At 45.0% G+C, this 24,680-nt stretch overlaps 1 protein-coding gene and 1 long non-coding RNA gene across 3 annotated transcripts; one reads left to right on the top strand and one right to left on the bottom strand.

Annotated features, from left to right (window-relative positions):
* Positions 1-1,275: 1,275 nt before the first annotated feature.
* On the top strand, positions 1,276-24,108 carry Ddx19a (DEAD box helicase 19a). 2 transcript variants are annotated; one of them, NM_007916.2, is made up of 12 exons: positions 1,276-1,432; positions 5,994-6,042; positions 8,572-8,622; positions 9,490-9,625; positions 15,426-15,518; positions 18,006-18,108; positions 18,432-18,546; positions 19,886-20,063; positions 20,394-20,631; positions 21,969-22,131; positions 22,479-22,670; positions 23,009-24,108. In NM_007916.2, exons 1-12 carry the CDS (start codon positions 1,376-1,378, stop codon positions 23,068-23,070), a joined length of 1,437 nt encoding a protein of 478 aa, NP_031942.2. In that variant the 5' UTR covers positions 1,276-1,375; the 3' UTR covers positions 23,071-24,108. The 2 variants fall into 2 exon arrangements, with proteins under 2 accessions (NP_031942.2, XP_006530713.1); XM_006530650.4 differs by lacking the exons at positions 1,276-1,432; positions 5,994-6,042; positions 8,572-8,622 and adding an exon at positions 10,499-10,559 and having other exon boundaries at positions 9,537-9,625.
* Positions 2,643-9,490, bottom strand: Gm51551. Its single transcript, XR_003947457.1, has 3 exons — positions 8,424-9,490; positions 3,551-6,131; positions 2,643-3,156 (listed from the first exon to the last, which is right to left on the bottom strand). It is a non-coding gene; the product is annotated as a predicted gene, 51551 (long non-coding RNA).
* Positions 24,109-24,680: the final 572 nt, after the last annotated feature.

The raw sequence follows: 24,680 nt of genomic DNA, 5'->3' as shown, positions 1-24,680 counted from the left end.
ATGTCCCAGCAGATACATGAAGAAATAGCCATGTTCTTGGTACTAGAATAGGTATGCTTGGTAGTGCAATTTCAAGAGGACAATGGGCAGTTAGACTCAAAATATATGCATTTTGAGACTAGGTCTCCTGTAGCAGAGACTGGCCTTGCACTCTCAATCTTCCTCCTACACCTCCCAAGTACTGGAGTTAAAAGTGTTCACTACCATTCCATTAAAATTTTGCACTATTTTAAGAGCATCCTTTTTGTGAAGTGCCTAAGTCATTCAAACAGCTTTACACAACTATCATGACTTAAAATGTATCCCAACAGAGGGAAAGTACTTCTCTTATCCCAGTATTTGGGAGGCAGAAAAAAAAAAAAAAAAGCCACGGGATACATGAAATTCTTGACTCAAAAAAAAAAACAAAAAAAAAAAAACAAAACTAAATACATATCCACACACATAGGATGTAACTCTGTTTTGTTTGTTTTTAATTGTTTTTTGAGACAGGGTTTCCTCTGTGTAGCCCTAGTTGTTCTGGAATTTGCTCTAGTGGCCTCTGCCTCCCAAATTCTGAGATTAAAGGCCTGTGCCACCTATGCTCAGATCATTTCATTCTTAGTTGTATGTATATGCATGTGTGTCTGCGACTGCAAAGGCCACTAGAGAGCGTTCTATTTTTTTAAAAAATATTTATTATTTATATGTAACTACACTGTAGCTGTCTTCAGACACACCAGTAGAGGGTGTCAGATGTCATTACGGTTGGTTGTAAGCCACCTTGTGGTTGCTGGGATTTGAACTCAGGACCTTCGGAAGAACAGTCAGTGCTCTTAACCGCTGAGCCATCTCGAGAGAGAGCGTTCGATCCCTTGTAATCTAGGTGTTGGAGATTATTAAGGAGGAAACCGAGTTCAAGGTAGCCTTGTTTTAAAACAAGATACCTAGTTTCAAAACCAAAAAATGGGTAAGTATTTTGGTTATGAAATGAAGCGATTGGGCGAGTACTAAGTAACTCTGCAGAGCTCTAGGACGTTAACTCAATTAGATCGCACCTAGCGAGATGGAATTTTTTTTTTTTTTCCTCCTCTTTTTAGCATTTCGAGACAGGGTTTCTCTGTGTGGCCCTGGCCGTCCTGGAACTCTCTCAGTAGATCAGGCTGGCCTCAAATTAAGAAATAAGCGACTCAGGACCTTAAAGTGCTAAGCTCCGCATGCTTATCTTCCTGGGGGCGGAGCGTGGGTGGAAGACGGACGCGCGGGGCAGGAACTGACGTCAACTCCGCGCGGGTCTTTTTCCGCTCCGTGTGAGTGGCACTTGGCGCGGGCTTGCGTTCGGCGCTGGTGTTGGCGGGGCGCGGAGCATCTCTGCAGGTCGGCTCGCGTCGGGACCATGGCCACCGACTCATGGGCGCTGGCGGTGGACGAGCAGGAAGCCGCTGTCAAGTCGGTCAGTGGCCTGGTGGGGATTAGGGGACTGAGGCGGACATGGTTTCCAGCACGGGGACCTCAGAGCCGGGCCAGCCCGCGCTCGCTGGAGTTTGCTGTGGGCGATCACTTAGCGCGGCGGATTTGCTCCGACAGCGAAGAAAACCCGCAGCGAGCTTCTTATCCGAGTTTGGACTGAAAAGTTGCTCCCATGGTGACATTGTCTTTATTAAGTGTGTGAGGCCCCAAACTGGCCCTTCTCTTGACCTCTTACAAGAAATGGCAACATAAAATTCTCTCTTTTTTTCGTTGTTGAGGGGTAGTTTTTGAGTGAGTTTATGCTGCCTTTCCCCTAACAGCCCCACATTCATGCTTAACCGCCAAGCGGCAGTTTGTAGCTCGCCAGAATAACGGGTTTTGTTTGTGTTAATGCTTCACTTAGCAACAAATGCAAACTGTCTAGTTGCTATTTTAAGTGTCGTATAGTTTTTGTTAGATTGTTTTTGTGTTTTTGGAGGGGTGCGTTGGTGGGTTCGAGACGGTGTAGCCCAGGTTGGCCTCTGACTTGCTAATTAGCTGAGACTGGCCTTGAGAGCTCTTGCATCCCTATCCCTCCGCCTCCTCTTAAGTGTATGAGTTACAGCTTTGCTGCCTGTGTTTTTGACACAGCCCAACTGGCTTCACTATTTACCTCGGGGTCGCCTCAAATACTTTCTTTTAATATCTTATGTTTTCTATGTGTGTGTATGGGTGTTTTGCCTGTTCGTATCTATGCACCACACTTGAGCCTACATATGTTAGAAGAGGGTTTTAGATCCCCTTGGAACTGGGATTTACAAACTGTTGTGAGCCACCATGTGGCGCTAAGAACCAAACCCTGGCCCTTCCGCAACAGCAGCGAGCTCTCTTAACTCTTAAACCAATTCAGCTGAAGAATGAGCAGTTGATTTTCTTTTTTTTTTTTTTTTTTTTTTTTTTTCCATTTTTTATTAGGTATTTAGCTCATTTACATTTCCAATGCTATACCAAAAGTCCCCCTTACCCACCCACCCCCACTCCCCTACCCACCCACTCCCCCCCTTTGGCCCTGGCGTTCCCCTGTACCGGGGCACACAAAGTCTGCGTGTCCAATGGGCCTCTCTTTCCAGTGATGGCCGACTAGGCCATCTTTTGATACATATGCAGCTAGAGTCAAGAGCTCAGGGGTACTGGTTAGTTCATAATGTTGTTCCACCTATAGGGTTGAAGATCCCTTTAGCTCCTTGGGTACTTTCTCTAGCTCCTCCATTGGGAGCCCTGTGATCCAGCAGTTGATTTTCTTAAGAAGCTCTCCTTATTCTTTGTTTTTAAAAGTTATTTGGATTTGCTTTGTGTATATCCTCGTATTTTGAACATGGATGTGCCGCATTCATGTGTGGAGGTCAGGAGGTAGCTTGTGAGGGTAGGTTCTCTTCCTCCAGTTTGTCAGGCCATCTTATGAACCCCATCTGAAGTTTCAAATCTAGTGATTATTCCTAAGACATAGTGACTGAATTTTTTTTCTTCAATTTAATTCTGTGTGTAGCCCTGGGTATCTTGGAATTTGCTCTGTAGACTCAGAGACGCACCTGCCTCTGCCTCCTGAGTGCTGGGACTACAGGTGTGTGCCACCATGCCTGGTGTAATTACATGTTTTGAGAAGAGGATCTCACTTTGATGTCCAGACTGGCTTCAAACCCCTGGAATCCAGTAATCTTCCTGTCTTACCTGGAATTGCAGGAAAGGACCACCATACTCACATGTTTGGCTTTTAAAAATGTACTATCAAAAACTGGGGAGTTAGTTTTGTAAATCACCCTTGCCTAGCCTGAATAAGGTCCTGGGTTGGAAACCCTAGCACTACAGGGGTTTAAAAAAATGTATGCCCCTAATCTCATTATGAGAGGACTGTCACCACAACTACTTAAACATCCTTGATTTGTTCAAACCATTCTGCTTATCAGGAAGCTGACGTAACCTCCTTGAGATAAGCCTCGCCACCACCCCACCCCCCCAGCATGCACATACCCCCCAGCATGCACATACCCCCCAGCATGCACATACCCCCCCAGCATGCACATACCCCCCAGCATGCACATACCCCCCCAGCATGCACACATACCATTCACCACACAGAGTTGTGAACATTTCCTGTTCAGAGAGGCAGGATTAATCATCAGGGTCTGTGTGTGGCCAGTGAATCCAGAACAAAGGATGCCAGGCTGTTTATTGACTGGCCGTTCCTAGCTATGGGTTACTCTTCACTCTCGAGAGAGCTGTGTGTTAACACATTTGTAACCAATCATGGTTTAATGGACTTGCTTCGTTTTTTTTTTGGTTTTTTTGTTTTGTTTTGTTTTCTTTCATCAGGCCTTCTGGAGGCTACTTTAATGTGGTTGAATTAGGAAACTCCAGATGGTCTTAAATGTTCAGACCATTCCAATGTATATTTCTGCTGATCCATGTGCATAAATGAGGACTAACCAACCAATGAAAAGTTCTGCTGTGTGATGCATCCCCAGGTCTGCTTGCTTTCTCATGACCTCTCTGCCATTAAAGGAGAAAGTGTGTTCACCTGCTTTTTCTCTAGAAAACCTGGTTCCTAAACTCTTTTTTTTTTTTTTTTAAAGATTTATTTATTTATTATATGCAAGTACACTGTAGCTGTCTTCAGACACACCAGAAGAGGGAGTCAGATCTCATTAGGGATGGTTGTGAGCCACCATGTGGTTGCTGGGATCCGAACTCAGGACCTTCAGAAGAACAGTCGGGTGCTCTTACCTGCTGAGCCATCTCACCAGCCCCTCCTAAACTCTTTTACTGTTGTGGTGGTCTAGATGAGATGTTCCCCGTAGACTTAGACATTTTAACACTTGGTCCCCAGTTGGTGCTGCTGTTTGGGGAGTCTTAGGAGCTTTGGCTTTGCTGGAGGAAGTATGTCCCTAGAGGCAGGCCTTGTGAACAGAAATTGCCTTATTTCGATACAGTTAAAGATTCGAGCCTTCAGCGTCTGATCTCAGTTGCTGTGCCTTTGCTCTGCCATCGTGGACTCTTATCCCTAGAATAACTGTAGAACCACAAGCCCAAGTGAAGTCTTCTGTAAGTTGTCCTGGTTATGCTGTTTCGTCACAGCAATAGGAAGTCAGTAATACACATGAGAGTGTGCATCTCCATTTCTCAAAGACCTACAGTAGGTCAGTCAGAGAGGGCAAGTTGGGGGGACAATACCACTGTCAAGTACAAGCGAGATCAGTACAGTGCCTCTAGGAAGAGTACCAGCACACCAGTACAGGTGTGTTGGTTCACACTTAATTTCAGCACTTGGGAAGCTGAAGCAGGTGGATCTCTGAGTTCAAGGACAGCCAGGGCTATGTACAAGACCCTGTCTCTAAACCAGTAACCCACGATGTTAACTTAGGGATCTGGGGGACAGACCCAGGGCTCTGGGAACATAAATCATTTGTCGTAGTTGCATTTGTCTTTGTTGATGCAAGATACAAATCCATGACAAGAACAAGAGTTTAAGAGTGGTGGTGCACGCCTTTAGTCCAGCACTCAGGAGGCAGAGGCAGGTGGATATCTGAGTTTGAGGTCAGCCTGGTCTACCTGGTGAGTTCTAGAACACCCAAGGCTATACAGAGAGCCCTGTCATAGGAACCCCCCCCGCCCCCCCCCCATAGTATTTTTGGCTCCCATTTTAAGAAGGGCACATGGTCTGTAATGGTGGAAGGCATGGTGCTGGAAAGCACGCCGTATCCTCAAGTCAGGAGGAGAGCTGCTGGTGCTGCTTCATTCAGTCCTCATTCAGTCCTGGACTGGGAAAGGTGCTGCCCAAATTACAGTGTAGGTCTTCCTACCTCGGGTTAACCTTTCAGGAGTTTGTCTTCCATTGTACGTACCATCAAGTTGACAATCAAGATTGTCATACCACCTTCAGACCACACTCTGAGCAATTATATGTTATTAAAATACCTATGACTATGACTGTGAAATTCGTAAGTCTCATCCTGATCCTCAACTTCTGATCTTCCTGCCTCCATCTCTCAAGTACTGTTATCGATAAAGGCCTGTTTAGCTGCCCTCAGCTTATTATGATGCATTTTAACCTAACTTACATGCAGGTGTTTGGTTGGGTAGGCAGGATAGATAACTTGCTGTTATTTAAGTTTGGGGTTAAAGAGGTTGGAACATGGCATAGTGGCAGCACAGTTACCCAGTTTGTTTTGTGTCCAGGGTTTGACCCTGGTTTCACAAACCCAGACAAGCAAACAGAACCTTGGAGACCTTCTAGAAAAAGTGTAAGTTAGAAGAAAAGCAAATGTTTGAAGTTTTTTTGAAGTTTGTGTCCCCATAGCATCATGGTTAACCCATGCCCACCTCCTCTGCTTCTGCTGCTGAGGAAGGAAACATGAGATGGTTATGCCCGGCCCTTAGTGCTTCTGTATTGAGTACAACGAACCCGCTCCCAGCCAGCTCTGCAGTAGTGTCGCTAACCTCTTACCAGGCATCCGGCTGCCTTCCTTGGTTGGGTCTTTGGCTTACTGTTTTCTTTTATTCTTACTCAGATGAGCAGTTTGCAGATCAAGGAAGAGAAAGTCAAAGCAGACACCAATGGTGAGTCACTGGTAACTACAGACTAGGTTCCTCGTCACGGCAGCGAGCAGTGGGACTGTCATGCTAGAGTCCTGCGGCACATGTCAGCCCTGGAATTAGAAATTGGGGGTACATTTCTGAAGAAGGAATGTTTTCCAGGCTTCTGATGCCTTAAAAACAAAAATCACTATTGTTCTCCTGTTTGATGCTTGGATCTTTTGAACTATGACTGGGTTCAGGCATTGTGGCTCCCATCTGTGATTCCAATGGTCAGGAGGAGTGTTGGTTTTTTAGATTCCTCCTCCTCTAGGACATAGCAGAACCTTATCTCAGAAACAAACAAACAAAAATCAACAACTCAAAGTATAAAAAAGCACAAGGCCCTCCTCCACGCTGTTATAGTGCTCTCACGCCAAGGTGTCCATTTGCTGGTCTCCTCTAGCTTCTAACGAAGCACCACAAAGGTTTACTGTTTAGTCATAATAGCTGCCAGGTGCGTAGGCCTGTGCTCCCAGGAGAGGCAGAGACCAGCTAGAGCTACAAAGTGAGACCGTTTCTCAAAAAAACATAATCCAATCCACAGCTGCTTATTGCTTCAAGGCTCAGGAGATTGGAGAAGATCAAGTGTTGCTTCTGGGAGCTTGTAGAAAGACCTTATTCCAGATTTCTCCCCGGACGCCTAGTGGTTTGCTTGGCAATTTTTGGTATTTCTTGAGTTTTAACAATTTTACCCAGATCTCTGCCCTCACTTCACATGGCATTCTCCTATATAGCATTCCTTCTTCCACTGATTGATTGATTGATTGACTGATTGATTGAAATTGCTGGGGATCTATCTCACAGCCATAAACACTTGAGGCAAATGCTCTGTCACTCTTAGCCCTGGGTACCCCCTTTTTATATGGGCCCAGTAACATTGGATTAGGGTACACTGAAGTGGTATCTGCAGTAACTCCATTTTCAGATAAGACCCCTTTCTGAGGTGCTGGGGATCAGGACAAGGATAGATGACTTTAGGAGTACTGGATTCAGTCCATGACATAGGAGTGATGACTGCTAGTGACATTTTACTTTAGGTTAATTTCTCTTAGGTTGGTCATTCATTCATTTGTTTGTTTGTTTTTGTTTGCAGGGTCTTGCCTCATGACTGAGGCTGGACTTGAATGCATAGCATTCCTCTAGCCTCGGCATCCTAAGGGCCAGGATTACACATTTGTGGTACCATGCCTGGCTCTGAATTTTTTAATGTTATTCCAAAGTGTTTTTTGTCTTCCAGGGTTTCTTTATATAAGGCATGGATCAAAACAGGGATTCACGCTTCATTCTTTCTGGTCTCCTGGTTGTCTTTCCCTGTCACTTCCTACCTCTGGGAGGTGACAAAGTCATGCCCAGGATACTTGATTTTTTTCATGACAGCAAATACCTTTATCTAATCATTCACAATTTTTACAAATATTTTCAAAGTAGGGGTGAGGATATTGTAGCATGCAGGAATCCAGATCAAGCCTTAGTACCATATAAGCCAGTCATGCTGTTGCCGTTTTGTAATCTAAATACGTGGAAGTGGAAGCAGGAGGGTTAGAGGTTCAGCATCATCCCCTGCTGCATAGCCAACTCCAGGCCAGCCTGGGCTACATCAGAGAGAGAGAGAGAGCCTGTCTCAAAAACAAAACAAAGTACCCTCTGTAAAACTGTTTTATTTTTAGTGTTTTGGAACAGGGTCTCTATATATCCTTGACTGGCTTGGAATTTATATGTAGACCAGGCTAGCCTCAAATTCTGGGTGAGCTTGATTCTGCTCCCCTGGTCTTGGGATTACAGACGTTCACTCCTGTACAACACTCCTGTGAGGATTCTGCGATTTTATGTTTCCTCAGAGCCTGCAGTTTCCGTAGAGTCTCATCATAAAATGCTGAGCCAGGGATTAAGAGTTTTCTAATCTCATAGGTTAAAAATAGAGAATAGAGTTCACTATGGAGTTAAAAATAGAGAATAGAGTTCACTATGGAGTTAAAAATAGAGAATAGAGTTCACTATGGAGTTAAAAATAGAGAATAGAGTTCACTATGGAGTTAAAAATAGAGAATAGAGTTCACTATGGAGTTAAAAATAGAGAATAGAGTTCACTATGGAGTTAAAAATAGAGAATAGAGTTCACTATGGAGTTAAAAATAGAGAATAGAGTTCACTATGGAGTTAAAAATAGAGAATAGAGTTCACTATGGAGTGGGCGGGTAGGGGAGTGGGGGAGGGTAGGGGGGACTTTTGAGATAGCATTGGAAATATAAATGAGGAAAATACCTAATTTAAAAAAAATCACTATGTAATGCTATGCTGTATTTTAGAATAACTACATAGGTTTCTGATTCTATGTTCAAATTAAGTTTTTCTTATGTACTTACATATTTTGTAGACATAAACTCCACTAAACATGAAGAAATGCCAGCTCCTTATATTTGTTCACTTCAATAGGTTTTAGTGCTTATATTGTCCCAGCCTTTAGGTGGGTTTAGTGGTTGGCTTTCTAATGACGGTTGTTTTCTTGTGTAGGTGTTATCAAAACCAGCACCACTGCAGAAAAGACAGAGGAAGAGGAGAAAGGTAATGAGTCTTTGAAGTGAGTTTCAAGAGACTTCTGTGGAGCTAGAGGCACTCTTAACTTACGGGGACAGGGAAGTGAGGGGAGGTGAAGAGTGTGCTGTCCCTGAGGCTGTGAGAAAATGTCTTCAGAGTATCGTGTCGGGTCTGGGAAATGGCTCATTCAGTAAAGGGCCTCCGTGAAAGCTGAAGCTGAGCAGCAGCATGTCTGTAAGCCTGGCACAGGGAGGAGTGCTGTGACGCAGCAGGGTGACCCTCAGCTCTCTGCCCAGCCAGTCTAAACAGTCAGCTGCAGGCTCACTGAGACGCCGTCTCAGACAGGAGGTGGAGAAGGTGCACAACCTCCATCTCTGACCTTCACATGTGTGTGCACTTTAAACGCATCCATCACACACACACACAGATATGCAGAACAGGTGTGTGTGTGTGTGTGTGTGTGTGTGTGTGTGTGTGTATCGGGCTGGACGTGTACCTCAAGGGCAAAACACTTGTCTAGTGTGTGTTAGACCATGAGCTTTATCCCCATCACTGGAAAAACAAAAGGGAGTCACGATAACTAATGAGGTGATTGAGAAAGGAAGCATCGTGTGCTTGTGGCCTCAGCTATGGGAGAGGCTAAGGCAAATGAAGCTTAAAACACAAAATAGCTTAGTCAGTGCAGGGATAGGAATCCAAGTACTTAGACCCCACAGTAGGAGGATGCTATGAGTTCAAGTAAGACCCTGTCTCTAGTAACTTAAAATGTACAGGGATTGGCTTCTCCAACTGTGAATGCTTGCCAAAGTCTCGTGCAGAGACGGGGAAAGAGCATTTCCTCAAAGATGGGAATTGTCTCCAGTGGATGAAGAAAATTTGCTCTCTTCCTGACAGAGGACAGAGCTGCTCAGTCTTTACTCAACAAGCTGATCAGAAGCAATCTTGTGGATAACACCAACCAAGTGGAAGTCCTGCAGAGGGACCCAAGCTCCCCGCTCTACTCAGTGAAGTCCTTCGAAGAGCTTCGCCTGTGAGTAGTCATCAATTTGAACAGTTTTTCCTCAGTCCCAACAAATCAGTTCTCAGAACTTGGTCTGGTAGCACACGCCTTTAATCCCAGCACTTAGTAGGCAGAGGCAGGGGATCTCTTGAGTTCATTCTAGCCAAGACTACATAGAGAGACCCTATCTCAAAAACAACCAAAAACAAAACAAAACAAAACTCCAGCTTTTTAGATTTTTCTAGATTTTTATTTTGGCTTTAAATTTTTAAAAACATTATATTTATGTCTTTGAGTGGGTGATAATCCACATAACTAAAAAGTGAGTGTGGGAGGGCTGTGGTTTGTGGCTCAGGTAGTGGTAGAGTGCTTGCTTAGCAAACCTGAGGTCTTGTGCTGATCCCTTGGCACTGCACAAAACAAGCGTTAGGTGGCATGCCTATAATCCCAGCATTTCAGAGATCTTGCAGGCTAGAGGTCAAAACCTCAAGGTCATTCTAGGCTACACAGCAGGTTTGAGGCCAGCCTCAGACACATGAGGCTACATACATGTGTCTACAGTGATAGTCTTCTACAGTTCTCCTGATTACCCTTTTTCTTCCAATTTAGCTTTCTTTTCTTCTTAGGCACTGGGTCTCTGAGTGGTCTGGTGGTAGTGCAGGCCCATTATCCAGCTTGAAGTTCAGGATGTGCCTGGGCTACAGAGTGCATGTGGGATCTCACTATGTTGTCCTTGCTGGCCTTGGACACCTGGGCTCAAGGATCCTCCCACCTGAACCTCGTGGGTAGCTGGGACTACAAGTGTGCACGTGCACCTGATTTTCTTAGTAGAGACTGAAATGCTACAGATTTATTCAACATAGCTGAAAGTCTTTTCTTCTTGTTTTTCTTTTATACTCTTAGAACTTTGAATAAAATATTGGCTGACAGGTGATTTCTGGATGTCAGGAACATGTCTAATTAGGTAAGCCCTTTGGAAGACTACAGGGTTTACAAACATTTTTATCTGCTTTTAGAAAGTGTCTTAAGAGCCTGGATTCTGGTACTGTTGGGGTCTGGGGTTGCTCAGATAATGAAGACAGAACCTTCAAAGTCAGAAAAAGCCAGAACACTTTCTTCACTGTGGGAAGCACTTCTGCGGTGGCTAGCGGTGCAGTCAGGCTCGGTGCTGAACTGCTTCCCTGAAGGGAGGGAGCAGGCTCGTGTGAAAGCATAAAACCACAAGCAGATGTTCAGACGATGATAGAGAAGGAACTTGCTAGTTGGGGGTTAGTCCTTGAGTAACAACCTGTCCCAGAATGTGGCTGATCGTAGGATGTTTATACAGGCTCAAGGCTTTTTAATAAGGCATTGGTCTTATTTCAACTTTATGGGGCTGATGCAGGCTAGATGGTTTTTACTGTAACTGAAGAGATGTAAGGCAATTACATGCAGTAAAATGGGGGCAGTGGCCCCATGCTTGGAGTTGCTCTAGGCTCTTCAGTACTGAGAATGCAGTGCAACCTTTGATAGGCCAGGCTCTGAAAGAAGGGAGTGCCTAGTAATAAAATATACCCAATAGTTCTCAGAAGCAGTTTTCTTGTTTAATTATTTGAAATGAGGCTGGGCTGTATAGCACTGTGTCTATAGTCAACACTGCCATACTGACCACTTGAAAATGTAGGATGGATGGAGTGCTTGTAGCAAAGACTGTGTGTGAGAGAGAAACAGATTTTTCTCTAACCTGGAGCACATCCATGCAGCTGGATATCCCAGGGATCTTCCTGTCTCTACTACGGTCCTGCTATCCCTGATGTTACAGGCATGTACCACTACTACGCTTTTATGTGAGCGCTGGCCATCTAAACCCAGGCCGTCATGCTTCTGTGACAGTGCGTTACCAGCTGAGCTGTCTCAGCAGCCCCATTCATATCAAATGTTTCTATCACAATCCTTTTGGTTTGGTTTTTTGGTTGGGCAGTTGGTTGGTTTGGGGTTTAGGTTTTTTAAGACAAGGTTTCTTTGTGCAGCCCTGACTGTCCTGAAACTGGCTCTGTAGACCAGGCTAGTCTCACTGAAATCCACCTGCCTCTGCCTCCCGAGTGCTGAGATTAAAGGCATGTGCCATCACTGCCTGACAAAATTATATTTTTTAATTTAGATATTTTTGCATGAGTGCTTTTGCCTGCACGTATGTATGTGCACCATTTGTGTGCCTGGCTCAGGTGGAGGTTAGAGAAGGCATCAGACCTCCTGAAACTGTAGTAACAGAGGGCTGTGAGCCACCACGTGGATGCTGGGAACAGAACTCAGGTCCTCTGGAAGAACAGCCAGTGCTCTTCATCACTGAACCATCTCTCCACATCACTCCTCCTTCTTAAGGTCTTACTACATAGCATAAGGTAACTAGGACTGGCTGGGTGGTGTACGTTAGTCTAGGACTCACAGTTAGCCTCCTGCCTCAGACTCCTAAGTGCTAGGATTACAGATGGGAGCCAGTTGTCTCAACTGCATCAGGAGGTTTGATGATCTCAGTGTGTCTTATTTGATGATCCTGTGTCTTATTGAGTTCTAACTCCTTTCCTTGGAAAGACTTGCACTGTCAGTTCAGCTCTGATGGATGGGTGTCTGTCTGAAAGAACTTAGCTATGTAGCCATGGCTGGCCTGAACTTGCAGAGATCCTCTTGCCTTGACCAGCCAACTGCTTCACTTACAGAGCTGAACTACCAGTTAGAGCTTGAATTGTCCTCTTAGGTAGGTTTTCTCTTATTTAGTTGTTGGACAATAAATAGACAGAACGTAGATCACTGTTGGGGTTTTGTGTACCTGTGCATGGAAATGTATGTGAACACACTTGGGCCAGAGATTGATGTTGGGTATCTTGCTGTGCCGTTTCCTGCCTCTCACTGAACTCACATCTTACCTTTGGTTAGACTGGCTGCCGAGCAAGCTGGGGATCCAGATCCCACTCCCCATTTCCATACACTAGGGTTGCAGACACACGCCACCATGCTCAGCCTGGGTTGTTGTATACTTACAGATCTGGCATGCAAAAGACTGAACCAGTGGAACTCCTTGGGTTGGTGAATACTGACTAGGTAGTGACTGTTTTTAACAAGCACGTCAGAGGCTACCTTTATTACCCAATTGAGAATACCAAAGGGTTTTGTTTTGAAAATTAGCTGTGTATGAGCACCTACATATGCCAGAAGAGTTTACTTCTCAGATTCCTTCATCTTTTAAACATTTAATATTTTAAAATTTACTATTTTTATCTTATTTAGTATGAAATTTTTATTGTATATGTTTCACAGTATATGTTTTGCCTACATTAGAGGCCAGAAGAGGGCAGCCAATAAGATCCCATAGAAATAGAATTACAAACAATTGTGAGCTGCCACATGGGTGCTGAGAATCTAACCAACTTCTTTTTTTTCTTTTTTCTTTTTGGTTTTTTCGAGACAGGGTTTCTCTGTATAGCCCTGGGTGTCCTGGAACTCACTTTGTAGACCAGGCTGGTATCGAACTCAGAAATCCACCTGCCTCTGCCTCCCCAGTGCTGGGATTAAAGGCGTGCACCACCATGCCTGGCTACAGCTAGTGCTCTTTAACTACTGAGCCATCTCTAGTCCTTTTGTCTTTCTTTCTTTCTTTTTTTCCCACCCACCCACCCCCCATTCTTTCTTTCTTTTTTTATTGCATATATCTCTATGTGTGCATGAGTACAAATTGCACAGAGGCTAGAGTATAACTTGCGGGAGTCAGTTCCCCTATTCTATCTCTGGATTCCATTTGACAGATCAAACTTGGATCACTAGGCTTGGTAGCAGATGGTTTTACTCATAGACATATTGCTAGTCTTCCCTCCCCCAACCCCCTTTTAAAGTCTCACTCCGTAGCTCAGGCTGACCTGGAACTCACTGTAGCCCAGGATAGTATGCTCAAGGCAATTATTTTATTACAGCTTTCTGAGTATTGTGGTTACAGGTTTGAGACATCATGCCCTGCTATCAGCTTTTCTGTGAAAGCTGAGCATAGTAGGAAATACTGCGATCCCAGCACTCAAGGCAGAGGCAGAGGTAAAGTGGTCAGGAATGCAAGGTGACCCTCAGCAACATAGTGAGTTCAAGTCAAACTGGGTTATGTCAACTCTTTCCTTTAACAACAACAACAACAACAAAATTTAAAGCCACCTGGCCTGACAGATGGCTCTTTGGGTAAAAACCATTGCTGTGCAAGCTGACAACCTTAGTTCAATCTTAGAACAACTCTTGAAAATGTAACTTCCACATGAGCACGGGACACAGCAGGTGAAACCTGTACTCACAGATACATCATGCACATCTGCACAGTAATAATAGTTAAATACTCTGTGAATATAGGGGTAGTAGAGAACTTATAAGTGTAATACTAATTGATATTTGTTAAGTAGTTACTTGAAAACTAGTTGCCAGGACTGCATCTCAGTTGCTATAGTGTTGGCCCCGCATGCAGGAAGCCCTGAGTACAGTCCCTATAATGCGTGAAGTGTGCTGGCACACTTGGGAGTATGCCAAGTCAGGGTGTGAGGTCTACCAAGTTTCAGAACAGTCTCGGCTTCATAGAGAGACCTCATCTCTCAGAAAGAAAAACAGTTTCACAAAATATAGATGATCAGAATTAAGGATAACTTTGGATACCTGAGACACTGGCAAAAAAAAAAACCTCTGAAAATTCCATTTTTCTAAAGAAATTCTACATTGCAACAGTATAACAAGCAGTGTTTATTTGGGGCCTGGAGAGGTGGCACTGACTGCTCTTCCAGAGGTCCTGAGTTCAATTCTCAGCAACCACATGGTGGCTCACAGCCATCTGTAACTAGATCTGATACCCTCTTCTGGTGTTTCTGGAGATAGCAAAAGTGTACTCGTATACATAAAAATAAATCCTTTAAAAAAAAAGCAGTGTTTATTTTAGAAATTTCCTTTATAACTTATTTCATGGTATGAATTTATCACTTTTGCTGCATCCATGGAACACTTGTCATCCAGATCTGTCTGAACACATAGGTGGGCCTGCTGAAAGCGTGGATTCTTCCATTTATCTGAGAAACTGTAGTAGTCTCAGAGTAGCATTTAATAGGGTAAGATGAGACTTTGTTTTTAGGTGGGTATGGGTGGTGTGAGAGCTGGAAATGGCTGTGGATTAAAACTGGTTGCTGCTGGTGCATTAGACTGCAGCTTGATTCCCCGCACCCACGGCCAGCAGTGCATGGCTGCTTGTAACTCTAGCTTCGAGTTTCCTGTCTTCTATAGGCGCATGTATGTGTGTGCAAACACACACATACACACACACCCCTATGCATACACATATGAATTCATACACATAGATAAAAATAAATCTTCTTAAAAAATAGTTTGAGTCGGGCAGTGGTGGCACATGCCTTTAATCCCAACATTTGGAGGGCAGAGGCAGGCAGATTTCTGGTCTACAGAGTGAGTTCCAGGACAACCAGGGCTATACAGAGAAATCCTGTCTCAAAAAACAAACAAACCATAGTTGGAGGTGGTGAGGTGGTTAATTGGGTAAAGGCACTTGCCACCAAGCCCAATAAGCTGAGTTCAAACCCTAGTACCTTCATAGTGAAGGGAGAACGCTGACCTGTGCAAGTTGCCCTCTGACCTCCACCTGTACACCCATGGCACATGCTCACATACAGACATACATAGAGAATAACCAAATGTGAATTTTAGAATAGTAGTTTGACTGAGATGAGCATCATACCTAGGTAGATATATCTAGGGAAGGTGATAAGTCTCTAAAAACATTTTAATTGCTGGAAAGCCATCTTATCTCTACCCTTCCCCCTAGGAAACCTCAGCTTCTCCAAGGAGTCTACGCCATGGGCTTCAATCGACCGTCCAAGATCCAGGAGAATGCTCTGCCCATGATGCTTGCTGAACCGTGAGTACCGACCCGGCTGCACCTCTTCACAGGTGGCTTAGCTAAGTGTTTCACAAATGACTGTCATTGTTGCTGGGCACAAAATGGGCTGTCTGGGACATCCTGCTTCCTCAGAAAAAGAGCTTCAAATGTGCAAAGAGAATCAGGGGGATTTGAACATACTTCTTGGGGGAGAGGAACGTTGAGACAGGGTTTCTTGTGTAGTTCTGGCTATCCTTAAACTTGATCTATAGACCAGGATAGTCTCAAACTCAGATCTGCCTGCCTCTGCCTCCCAGTGGAGGGGTTAAAGGCATGTGCTAACTAACACTCCTGGCCTTCACATGGGCTCAGCAGTTAAGAGCACTCTGCCAGAAGACCCAGGTTTAATTCCCAGTAACCACATCATGGGTTCACAACCATGTATCTAACTCTAGTTCTAGAGGATCTGATGCCCTCTTCTAACCTCTGAGGGCACCAGGCATACAAATGCTTCACAGATGCGTAGGCTAAAGATCCACGCACATAAAATAATTTTTTAAAAATAATACATTGAAATTTTTTAGCTCTACAACAAAAAAGTATACAGAGAGATAACCAGGAATATCTCTCTAGCTTTGTTCAGCATGTAAGATATAACATTAAAGCCGGGCGTGGTGTCGCACGCCTTTAATCCCAGCACTCGGGAGGCAGAGGCAGGTAGATTTCTGAGTTCGAGGCTAGCCTGGTCTACAAAGTAAGTTCCAGGACAGCCAGGGTTATACAGAGAAACCCTGTCTCGGGGAAAAAAAAAAATAAAGATATAACATTAATCTATTTGCAAGTGGAACCTCCCATAGGCTCTTCCCATCCCTTGTCTACCCCACTTGAAGCAAATGCCTTCCTGACATGGGTTATCTCCTGTGTGTCTTTAAATACTTTCGCTGTGTTCATAGGTGTCTAATGCTCTGAAGGGTAGCTTGCATATTTTTAAAACCTAGATAAGTGATATTGCATTTTGTAGAATTTTTTTTTTCTTTCTTCCTTCCTTTCATTTCTTTTCCTTTTCCTCTGTAGACCAGGCTGGCCTGGAACTCAGAAATCCGCCTGCCTCTGCCTCCCAAGTGCTGGGATTAAAAGCATGCGCCACCACTGCCTGGCTGTAGAAGTTTTTTTAATCTCAACTTTTATTTTTGCTTGTTTGTCTGCTTTTGATTTTTGTTTTTTTGAAATAGATATCACTATGTAGCTTTGGTTGTTCTGGAACTCACTCTATAGAGAAGCCTGAAATCACAGAAATCCACTTGCTTCTGCCTCCTGAGTACTGAAATTAAAGGCATGCAACCACCACACCTGGCTTCAACTATTTTTAGTGACAAAACACCATGGTATTGGGTCAGGTGATGTAGATTGTAAAGGTTCCTTCTAAAATACCCAGTAGACCTAGTTATAAACTCAGTATGCAGAAGTAAGGTCATGGATCATGAATTTGAGGCCAACACCCTGAGCTACATACATAATAAGACCTTGAAGAAAGAAAGGAGAATTAGCCAACTGAATAAGAGTCTTAAGTCAGCTGTGTAGGTGGGAAGAGAGAATATCCAGAGAGCTGCACTCGGGCATGGTATAGCTCAGCAGAGAACACCATGAGGGCTTCTGTGGCCTAGATCTTACTCCGCAGTCTTGATCTCTCTGGGATACTTTGGGCATTTAAATTAGAATATTTCAGAATCTGGAATGAGGATTTTGTTAGTGTGAACCCATCTAATAATAATACTAAATAATAATATCCTTTAAGAAAAAACTAACATAGAATAAAATGGAGCTATGAGGTAGCTCAGAGTAAATGCACATTCCAATAATTGACACCTGTTAGATGGATCCCTGGGACCGTGTGGTAAAAGGAAAAAACCAACTCCTAAAGACTGTCCTCTTCGTTCACACTCACTTAGCTCCACTCCCCAAAGCACAAAGCACAGAAACATAATTTGTAAATCTTTGAAAGGAGCTGGAGAGATGCCTCAGTGGTGATAAGCACTTCCTGCTCTTCCACAGGACCCAGCTTGGGTTCCTATTACCCTGTCAGGTGGACCACAACTTCCTGTGACTCAAGTTCTAGGAGATCTGACATCTGATTCCCTCTTCTGGTCTCTGTGTGTACTCAGCTGCACATACATGGCATTCTATACACAGATATATAGGCGTGCATACATAAATGAATCAAAGCATTTTTAAAATGTAGGGGTTGAAATGAAGCTGGTGGCACATTACCAAATGAAATACTGTGTGAAAGTTATTTTCTGTTCAGTGCAGAAACATAGGTAATAAAAAGAAACATAAGTGGATTTTTTTTTTTTTTTTTTGAGACAAGATCTCATCATGTAGAATTGACTGTCCAGGAATTTGGTATGTAAACCAGACTGCTCTCACACTTAGATCTGCCTGTGTCTGCCTTCTAAGTGCTGGGATTAAAAGTGTAGATCACCACACCTTGCTCCAATATTTTATTTCTGTTCTTTGTCATTGCAGCCCACAGAACCTGATTGCACAGTCCCAGTCTGGTACTGGGAAAACAGCTGCCTTTGTCCTAGCTATGCTCAGCAGAGTGGAACCAGCAGACAGATATCCTCAGGTGAGTGTTAGAAGCCTGGGGGCTGTTGCTTGCCTGCCCTGAGTCCCAGTAGAGCCATCTGATGAGGTGTAACTTGTGTTGGCACCTTAGTCTTTGACATCTCAAAGCAGTTAGTGCGCCATGCCTTGACAGGGGAGGATTCTTTTGGAGACCTCGGCTTTAGGCAGTGATTTCTATGGCCTCCACCAATACTGAACCACTGATGCCGGGTCCCTTACTGATGGCATTTGTTCAACAGGTCCTGCTTGAGGAGTAGGTCCCTGCAGTATTTCAGGAGGCCCGTTGTCTGTCACTGAACTCGCCTTTTGTGATTTCTCTGCTAGTGTTTGTGCCTGTCCCCAACATATGAGCTGGCATTACAAACTGGAAAAGTGATTGAGCAGATGGGCAAGTTTCACCCAGAATTGAAGCTAGCTTATGCTGTTCGAGGCAATAAATGTAAGTATAAGGGAGGAGGCCTAAACAGAGATGGAATTTGTAAACTTGGGCTCATGCCTGACCACCACTGGCTTAATTTCTTACAATGGAATGTTAAAGTGAACATGAATAAACTTGACCTAGCTTAAATTTCAGAGACTGTGTGTCATGGGCTTGTGTGTTGTAAACTAAAGAGATTTATCCTAGGAAAACTACCTATACAAGTAGAATCTTCATAGACCAGAAAACAGAACAAAAACGTGGCCAGGATCCTTGACTCAACTACCAGCATAGGAGGAATTGAGTGAACTACATGAGAGAATAGATGATATGAAAAGACACACAGGGGCCAGAGAGATGGCTCAGCGGTTAAGAGCACTGACTGCTCTTCCAGAGGTCCTGGGTTCAAATCCCAGCAACCACATGGTGGCTCACAACCATCTGTAATGGGATCTGATTCCCTTTTGTGGTGTGTCTGAAGACAGCTACAGTATACTCACATACATAAAATAAGTGAATCTTTTTTTAAAAACATACATATAACCGGGTGGTGGTGGCACACGCCTTTACTCCCAGCCCTTGGGAGGCAGAGGCAGGCAGATTTCTGAGTGTGAGGCCAGCCTGGTCTACAGAGAGGACAGCCATATGTGTGTGTATGTATGTGTTATATATGTATACATACATACACACCTGTATGTGTATTTACACACTCACATATATGTATATGTGTATATATATATATATGTCTTTTCATATATATATGAATGAAAAAACACAGTTAAAGAGAAGTTTCATGACATCAACTGTGGAGAGGGCTGGAGAGATGGGGCAGTGGTTAAGAGCACTCACTGCTCTTCTAGAAGGACCCAGGTTCAATTTTCTAGTGTCCACATGGCAGCTCATAACTTGGTAACTCCAATCAGAGGATCTGCCAATGCCGTCTAGACTCTGCAGGCACAGAACTCTACCCTTTATCCACAGATAAACGAATGAACTTTTTTAGGTTTTTAGGAGAAAGTAGAAACATGCACGTTTTGTGTCCACAGTGCAGCACACAGTGTTCACGTCACTGTTGAAGAAGCGAGGCTTGAGGACGACCCTCGTGGGTTATTTATTGGGCTGTGGGGGTGAGAGGGTAATCTCAGGTCAGTTCTTTTCACTATGTGGTTTTCAGAGAGTGAACATAGTTCTTAGGATCTGACAGGAGCCTTAGCACACTAAGCCATCTTACCAGCTATCCCATGTGATGTGAAATCTGAAAGTGACTTGTTCTGACACTTCTAAGACAATGTAGAAGATTTTTATTTCCAGAACTGGCTTTCTCTTTGGAACATGTAAAGAAAACTTACCTTTTCCACAGTGGAGAGAGGTCAGAAGGTGAGTGAGCAGATTGTCATTGGCACCCCCGGGACCGTCTTGGACTGGTGCTCCAAGCTGAAGTTCATTGACCCCAAGAAGATCAAGGTGTTTGTTCTGGACGAGGCTGATGTGATGATAGCGACTCAGGGCCACCAAGACCAGAGCATCCGCATCCAGAGGTAGGAACTAGAGAGAGCCAGGAGGAACTGGCCAGAGCTCCTCTTGCATCTTTGAGTTCTTTGCTCTGCTCTGTGCAGCTGCATTGGTCTGGTGGGCCATTTGCACAGCAGCTGTCACCATACTGCCAGCGTGGGTTGGGGAGAGAGGCCTGGGTCCCTCACTCAGCCCCAGTGCCCTGCTGGGTCTGCTCCTCCGTGCCAGGATGCTCTCTGCTCACCTCAGCCTGCTGCGGCTGCAGCCCATCTAGAATGGGGAGGCTGAGCTTGTGAGCCTTCCCTCTGGCTCTACCGCCTTGGAATGTTGCAAAGTGCCCGGGCCTCCACTTGCAGGATGCTGCCCAGAAACTGCCAGATGCTGCTTTTCTCGGCCACCTTTGAAGACTCGGTGTGGAAGTTTGCCCAGAAGGTGGTCCCAGACCCCAACATCATCAAGCTAAAGCGTGAGGAGGAGACTCTGGACACCATCAAACAGTACTACGTCCTCTGCAATAACAGAGAGGAGAAGTTCCAGGCCCTGTGCAACCTGTATGGGGCCATCACCATCGCCCAAGCCATGATCTTCTGCCATGTGAGTAGCTGTCCCGGCCTACTCAGATGCACAGTCCCTAGATCGTTCAGCCTGTCACTCAAAGGGACCAAATTCTCTGTAGCTAGGAACTAGCTTGTAGGAATGGAGAAAATGGTTTCTTTAGTGGTCATGTTGTAGGGGTTCTGTAAGTTTAACACAGCATTCCTAGATGGGTGTCTATTTGTAGGGATATGTTCCTGGAAAATCCAAAGCAAGCTGCTGCAGACTCCTAGGGAAAAGAAAGCTACGGAACAAGCTGGCTCTTGTCCCAGGAGGAAGCCCTTGAAAGTAGTGTTAGGAGACAAGAGACACATCCTCTCTGTCAGTACAAACATTCCCCTGTGCGTTCATTTGCTGGGGAATTTTGTTAGTTTTCTTTATGTTGTTTTTCAAGTCAGGGTTTCTCTGTGGAGCCCTGGCTGTCCTGGAGCTCTTTTCAAACCAGGCTGGCCTCACTCTCAGACCCCTGAGTGCTGGGATTAAAGTTGCAGTATATTTTTTGAGCTACGGAGGCATCATTGCTCATGTTAGCTTAAAGTTGAGCCAACCAATGATTGCTCACTGCATTTAGTAGTTCTGTCTCAAGACTCCTCTACCTAGAACCATCCCTTCATGTCTCTGACATTGCATGTCTGACTTTTTTTCTTCATGACATCTCAGAGAATGAATGCAGCTAATGGGGTCATGAATTGTAGAACTTCTCTGATTTCCCCAACTCCTTTTGTGACCCATTCAGGTTTGTGGGTTTTGGTTTTGGTTGTTTTTGTTTTTGTTTTTGTTTTTTTGAGACAGGGTTTCTCTGTGTAGCCCTGGTTGTCCTGGAACTCACTTTGTAGACCAAGCTGGCCTCGAACTCAGAAATCCACCTGCCTCTGCCTTCCAAGTGCTGGGATTAAAGGACTGTGCCACCACCGCCCGGCTTTCAGATTTGATTTTGAGGTAAATGGCTCACTGTGTAGCTCAGACTAGCCAACTTAAATCTCTTCTACCTGAGTTTTTTTTGTTACATTTACATATTGTGTGTGTGGACGTGGCACAGTACGTCAGTATATCTGAGGACTCAGTTCTCTTCATCCGCCATGTGAGTCTCTGGATTCAAACTCTAGTCAGCAAGCTTGACAGTGAGTCGGAGCCCACTGCACCATTTCAGCAGACCCCAGTGTAGTGTTGTAGTGAAAATTTTGTAAAATTGTTTCCCTTGTGACACTTTTGCTTACTATTGTACTATCAGGTTGGCAATTTTACTGCGTTTAATGTTTAACTGGTTACAGGGTAGATCCACATCAGTCTCTATAGGTGCTAATATTTCTTACATATTTGTTTGCTTGTTTTTCCAGACCCGCAAAACAGCTAGCTGGCTGGCAGCAGAGCTCTCAAAAGAGGGCCACCAGGTGGCCCTGCTGAGTGGAGAGATGATGGTGGAGCAGAGGGCTGCGGTGATCGAGCGCTTCCGAGAAGGCAAAGAGAAGGTTCTGGTGACCACCAACGTGTGTGCCCGTGGTGAGCAGAGACTGGCCCCGTTCACCAGGCTGGGGGCCCAGGCCCTGTGAGCAAGAAGAGTTCTTGTCTCGTGGAGGCGGAGGGTTTGAGGGACATTCCTTCCTAGGAGATGGTGGAAGGGAAGCCCGCAGTCTGCCTTGGTGGGAAGGTTTGTTTCCAGGTGCTCCCTGTCTTGTGGACTTGTGTCCTGCGTCCTCAGCTACAGACAGACCCTCTTTAGTGATGTGCGCTTTAGTGGCCACATGCCAGATGTGACCTGTCCCAGGCATGTCTTCAGCCCAACTGGGTACGTGTGGCTGATGGTGCCCCTCTGTCTCCTGCCTGCCTCCCCCACCCCCTCTGTACAGGTATCGATGTTGAACAGGTGTCTGTCGTCATCAATTTTGACCTCCCTGTGGACAAGGATGGGAACCCAGACAATGAGACCTACCTGCACCGCATTGGGCGCACTGGCCGCTTTGGCAAGAGGGGTCTGGCGGTGAACATGGTGGACAGCAAGCACAGCATGAATATCCTCAACAGGATCCAGGAGCATTTTAGTGAGTGCCGGGTTGGCTCTGCCTGGATCCCTTTCAGAGGGGGTGTGGGAGAGGGCAGGTTTTCGTGGTCCCTGCATATCCGGGGCTCAGGGACTGCAATATCAGTGCCCTGGGACCAGGCTGGGAGAACCTGACTTCCTGGGAAGTTGGTAGCTATGATCATAGATAGCCCTGGTGCTATCTGCTCAGGCTCAGGAAGCCTGCTTGTGGCTAGAGGAAGCATCACTGTCCCTCAGGGAGGTGCCTCGGCAGACTGCCACCCTGTCCTGGGTGACTCCTGCTGCGTGTCCTCGGTAGATCATGGTGAGATGTCCTCCCGTCTTCTCTTTCCCCCTCAGATAAGAAGATAGAAAGACTGGACACAGATGATTTGGACGAGATTGAGAAAATCGCCAACTGAGGCGCTCGCTTCTCCATGGGCTGGCGCCACCCTCAGCGCTCCCTGCCTGGGAGTCTAGTGCTTTCATGGCATAGGCCTGACGGGCCCCTCAGAGACCACGGGCTGAGTAGAGACTACCTACCTCATTCGGAATTACGTTTGGACTTGACAAATTTCTGCAAATAGTAGGGGGAAATCTAAGAAAATTTACAATTTAGAATATAGCCCTGGCTTGGTGTGGTGGTGCACACTTTTGGTCCCAGCACTTGGAGGGTAGAGACAGGAGGATCTCCATGAATTACAGACCAGCCTGTTTTACTTAATGAGCTCTAGGACAGCCAGAGCTATGTAGTGAGCCCCTGTCTTGAGGAAAGAACTGAGTTCTCGGCACTATTCCCCTTTAAAGCCACAGTTTTTCTTGTATGGTAATATGGTTGCTAATGCTTGGGCTGCAGGCCTTGTTGCCCACTGGCTGGCTCCCTCTGTTTTGACCAATCCTCAACCTTGAATAAATGAGAGGAAAAGGCAGTTCATAGAGGTCAGGAGAGACATTGCTATAGCTCACCTGCCTCTCATAGAACCAGTAGAGACACTCTGTTCTCCATTCACCCCCACTCAACAACCACCCACCCCCCACCCCACCCCACCCCCGCTTCCCTGGTGTAATGCCTTGGTTATGTCTTTATTCTTCAGATTGGCAGAAAAAATGGAAGTCAGCAAATCTCAGACTCGAGGGTCATAGACAATCCCATTGAAGATGGAGGTGTCTTTCCTCCTGTACATCTAGTCTGTGCCTGGCTCCATTGTTTGTTCCAATCCATGGGACTTCATGCCACGTAACAACTTAGAAAGGAAGTTATGACCAAGCAAAAACTCTGAATTATGCTATGAGCAGACTTATGGGTTACTTCATACATTGTATGAATAAGGTTTATAAATCAGTGGTAACACGTCATTCTTAGAAACTTTAATTATGAGAAATTTTGCTAATCATGATTTGTTATTTGTATTTTTCTGCTTACTAGACTAATATATGCTCATTAAAAATGTGTATAAGAATGTTTGTGTACACTTGAGGCACCATAGCTACCAGCCTACTCGGCATGTCCCTCTCTCTTCCACAAGTGTGAACACTTCACACTAGTTTGTAAGCTGATGGTTCACTTGTATGCCCATCTCCCTCTGGAAAGTAGCTGTCACCCTCATGTGTAGCCACCCTGGCCCAGGTTTCCTCAGTGGTAGGTGTTGAGGGTTTCTAGCATGTTGTTACCTACAGTGACAGTGACTGGCTCAGTCCCTGTCTTGGACCACAGGGGGTAGAATTCTTGGGTCAGAGTTGGAACATTTGAAGTCATAATTCACCAACTCTGTAGTATTCTCCTACTTTTTTTGTTGTTTGAGATAAGTTCTCACTGTGTAGCCCTAATTGTCTTTGAACTCGGAAATCTGCCTGCCTCTGCCTCCTAAATGCTTGGATTAAATGGGTTTATATTATCAAATTTTAAAAAATTATGTATAGTGTTTGTACTGGCTGTATGCATGCTAAAAGAGGGCATTAGATTTCATTACAGATGGCTATGAATCCATGTGGTTGCTGAGAATTGAACTCAGGACTCTGGGTCAGAGCAGCC

Source organism: Mus musculus, chromosome 8 (genome assembly GCF_000001635.26).
Source record: "Mus musculus strain C57BL/6J chromosome 8, GRCm38.p6 C57BL/6J".
Classification (NCBI taxonomy): Eukaryota; Metazoa; Chordata; class Mammalia; order Rodentia; family Muridae; genus Mus; species Mus musculus.
This window is presented reverse-complemented; position numbering and strand designations above follow the sequence as displayed.

Coding starts and splice junctions, on each gene's coding strand:
- Ddx19a (NM_007916.2), top strand. CDS start 1,376: ATGGCCACCGACTCATGGGCGCTGGCGGTGGACGAGCAGGAAGCCGCT. Junction 20,632..21,968: donor AAGCCATGATCTTCTGCCAT/GTGAGTAGCTGT, acceptor TTGTTTTTCCAG/ACCCGCAAAACAGCTAGCTG. Junction 22,132..22,478: donor CACCAACGTGTGTGCCCGTG/GTGAGCAGAGAC, acceptor CCCTCTGTACAG/GTATCGATGTTGAACAGGTG.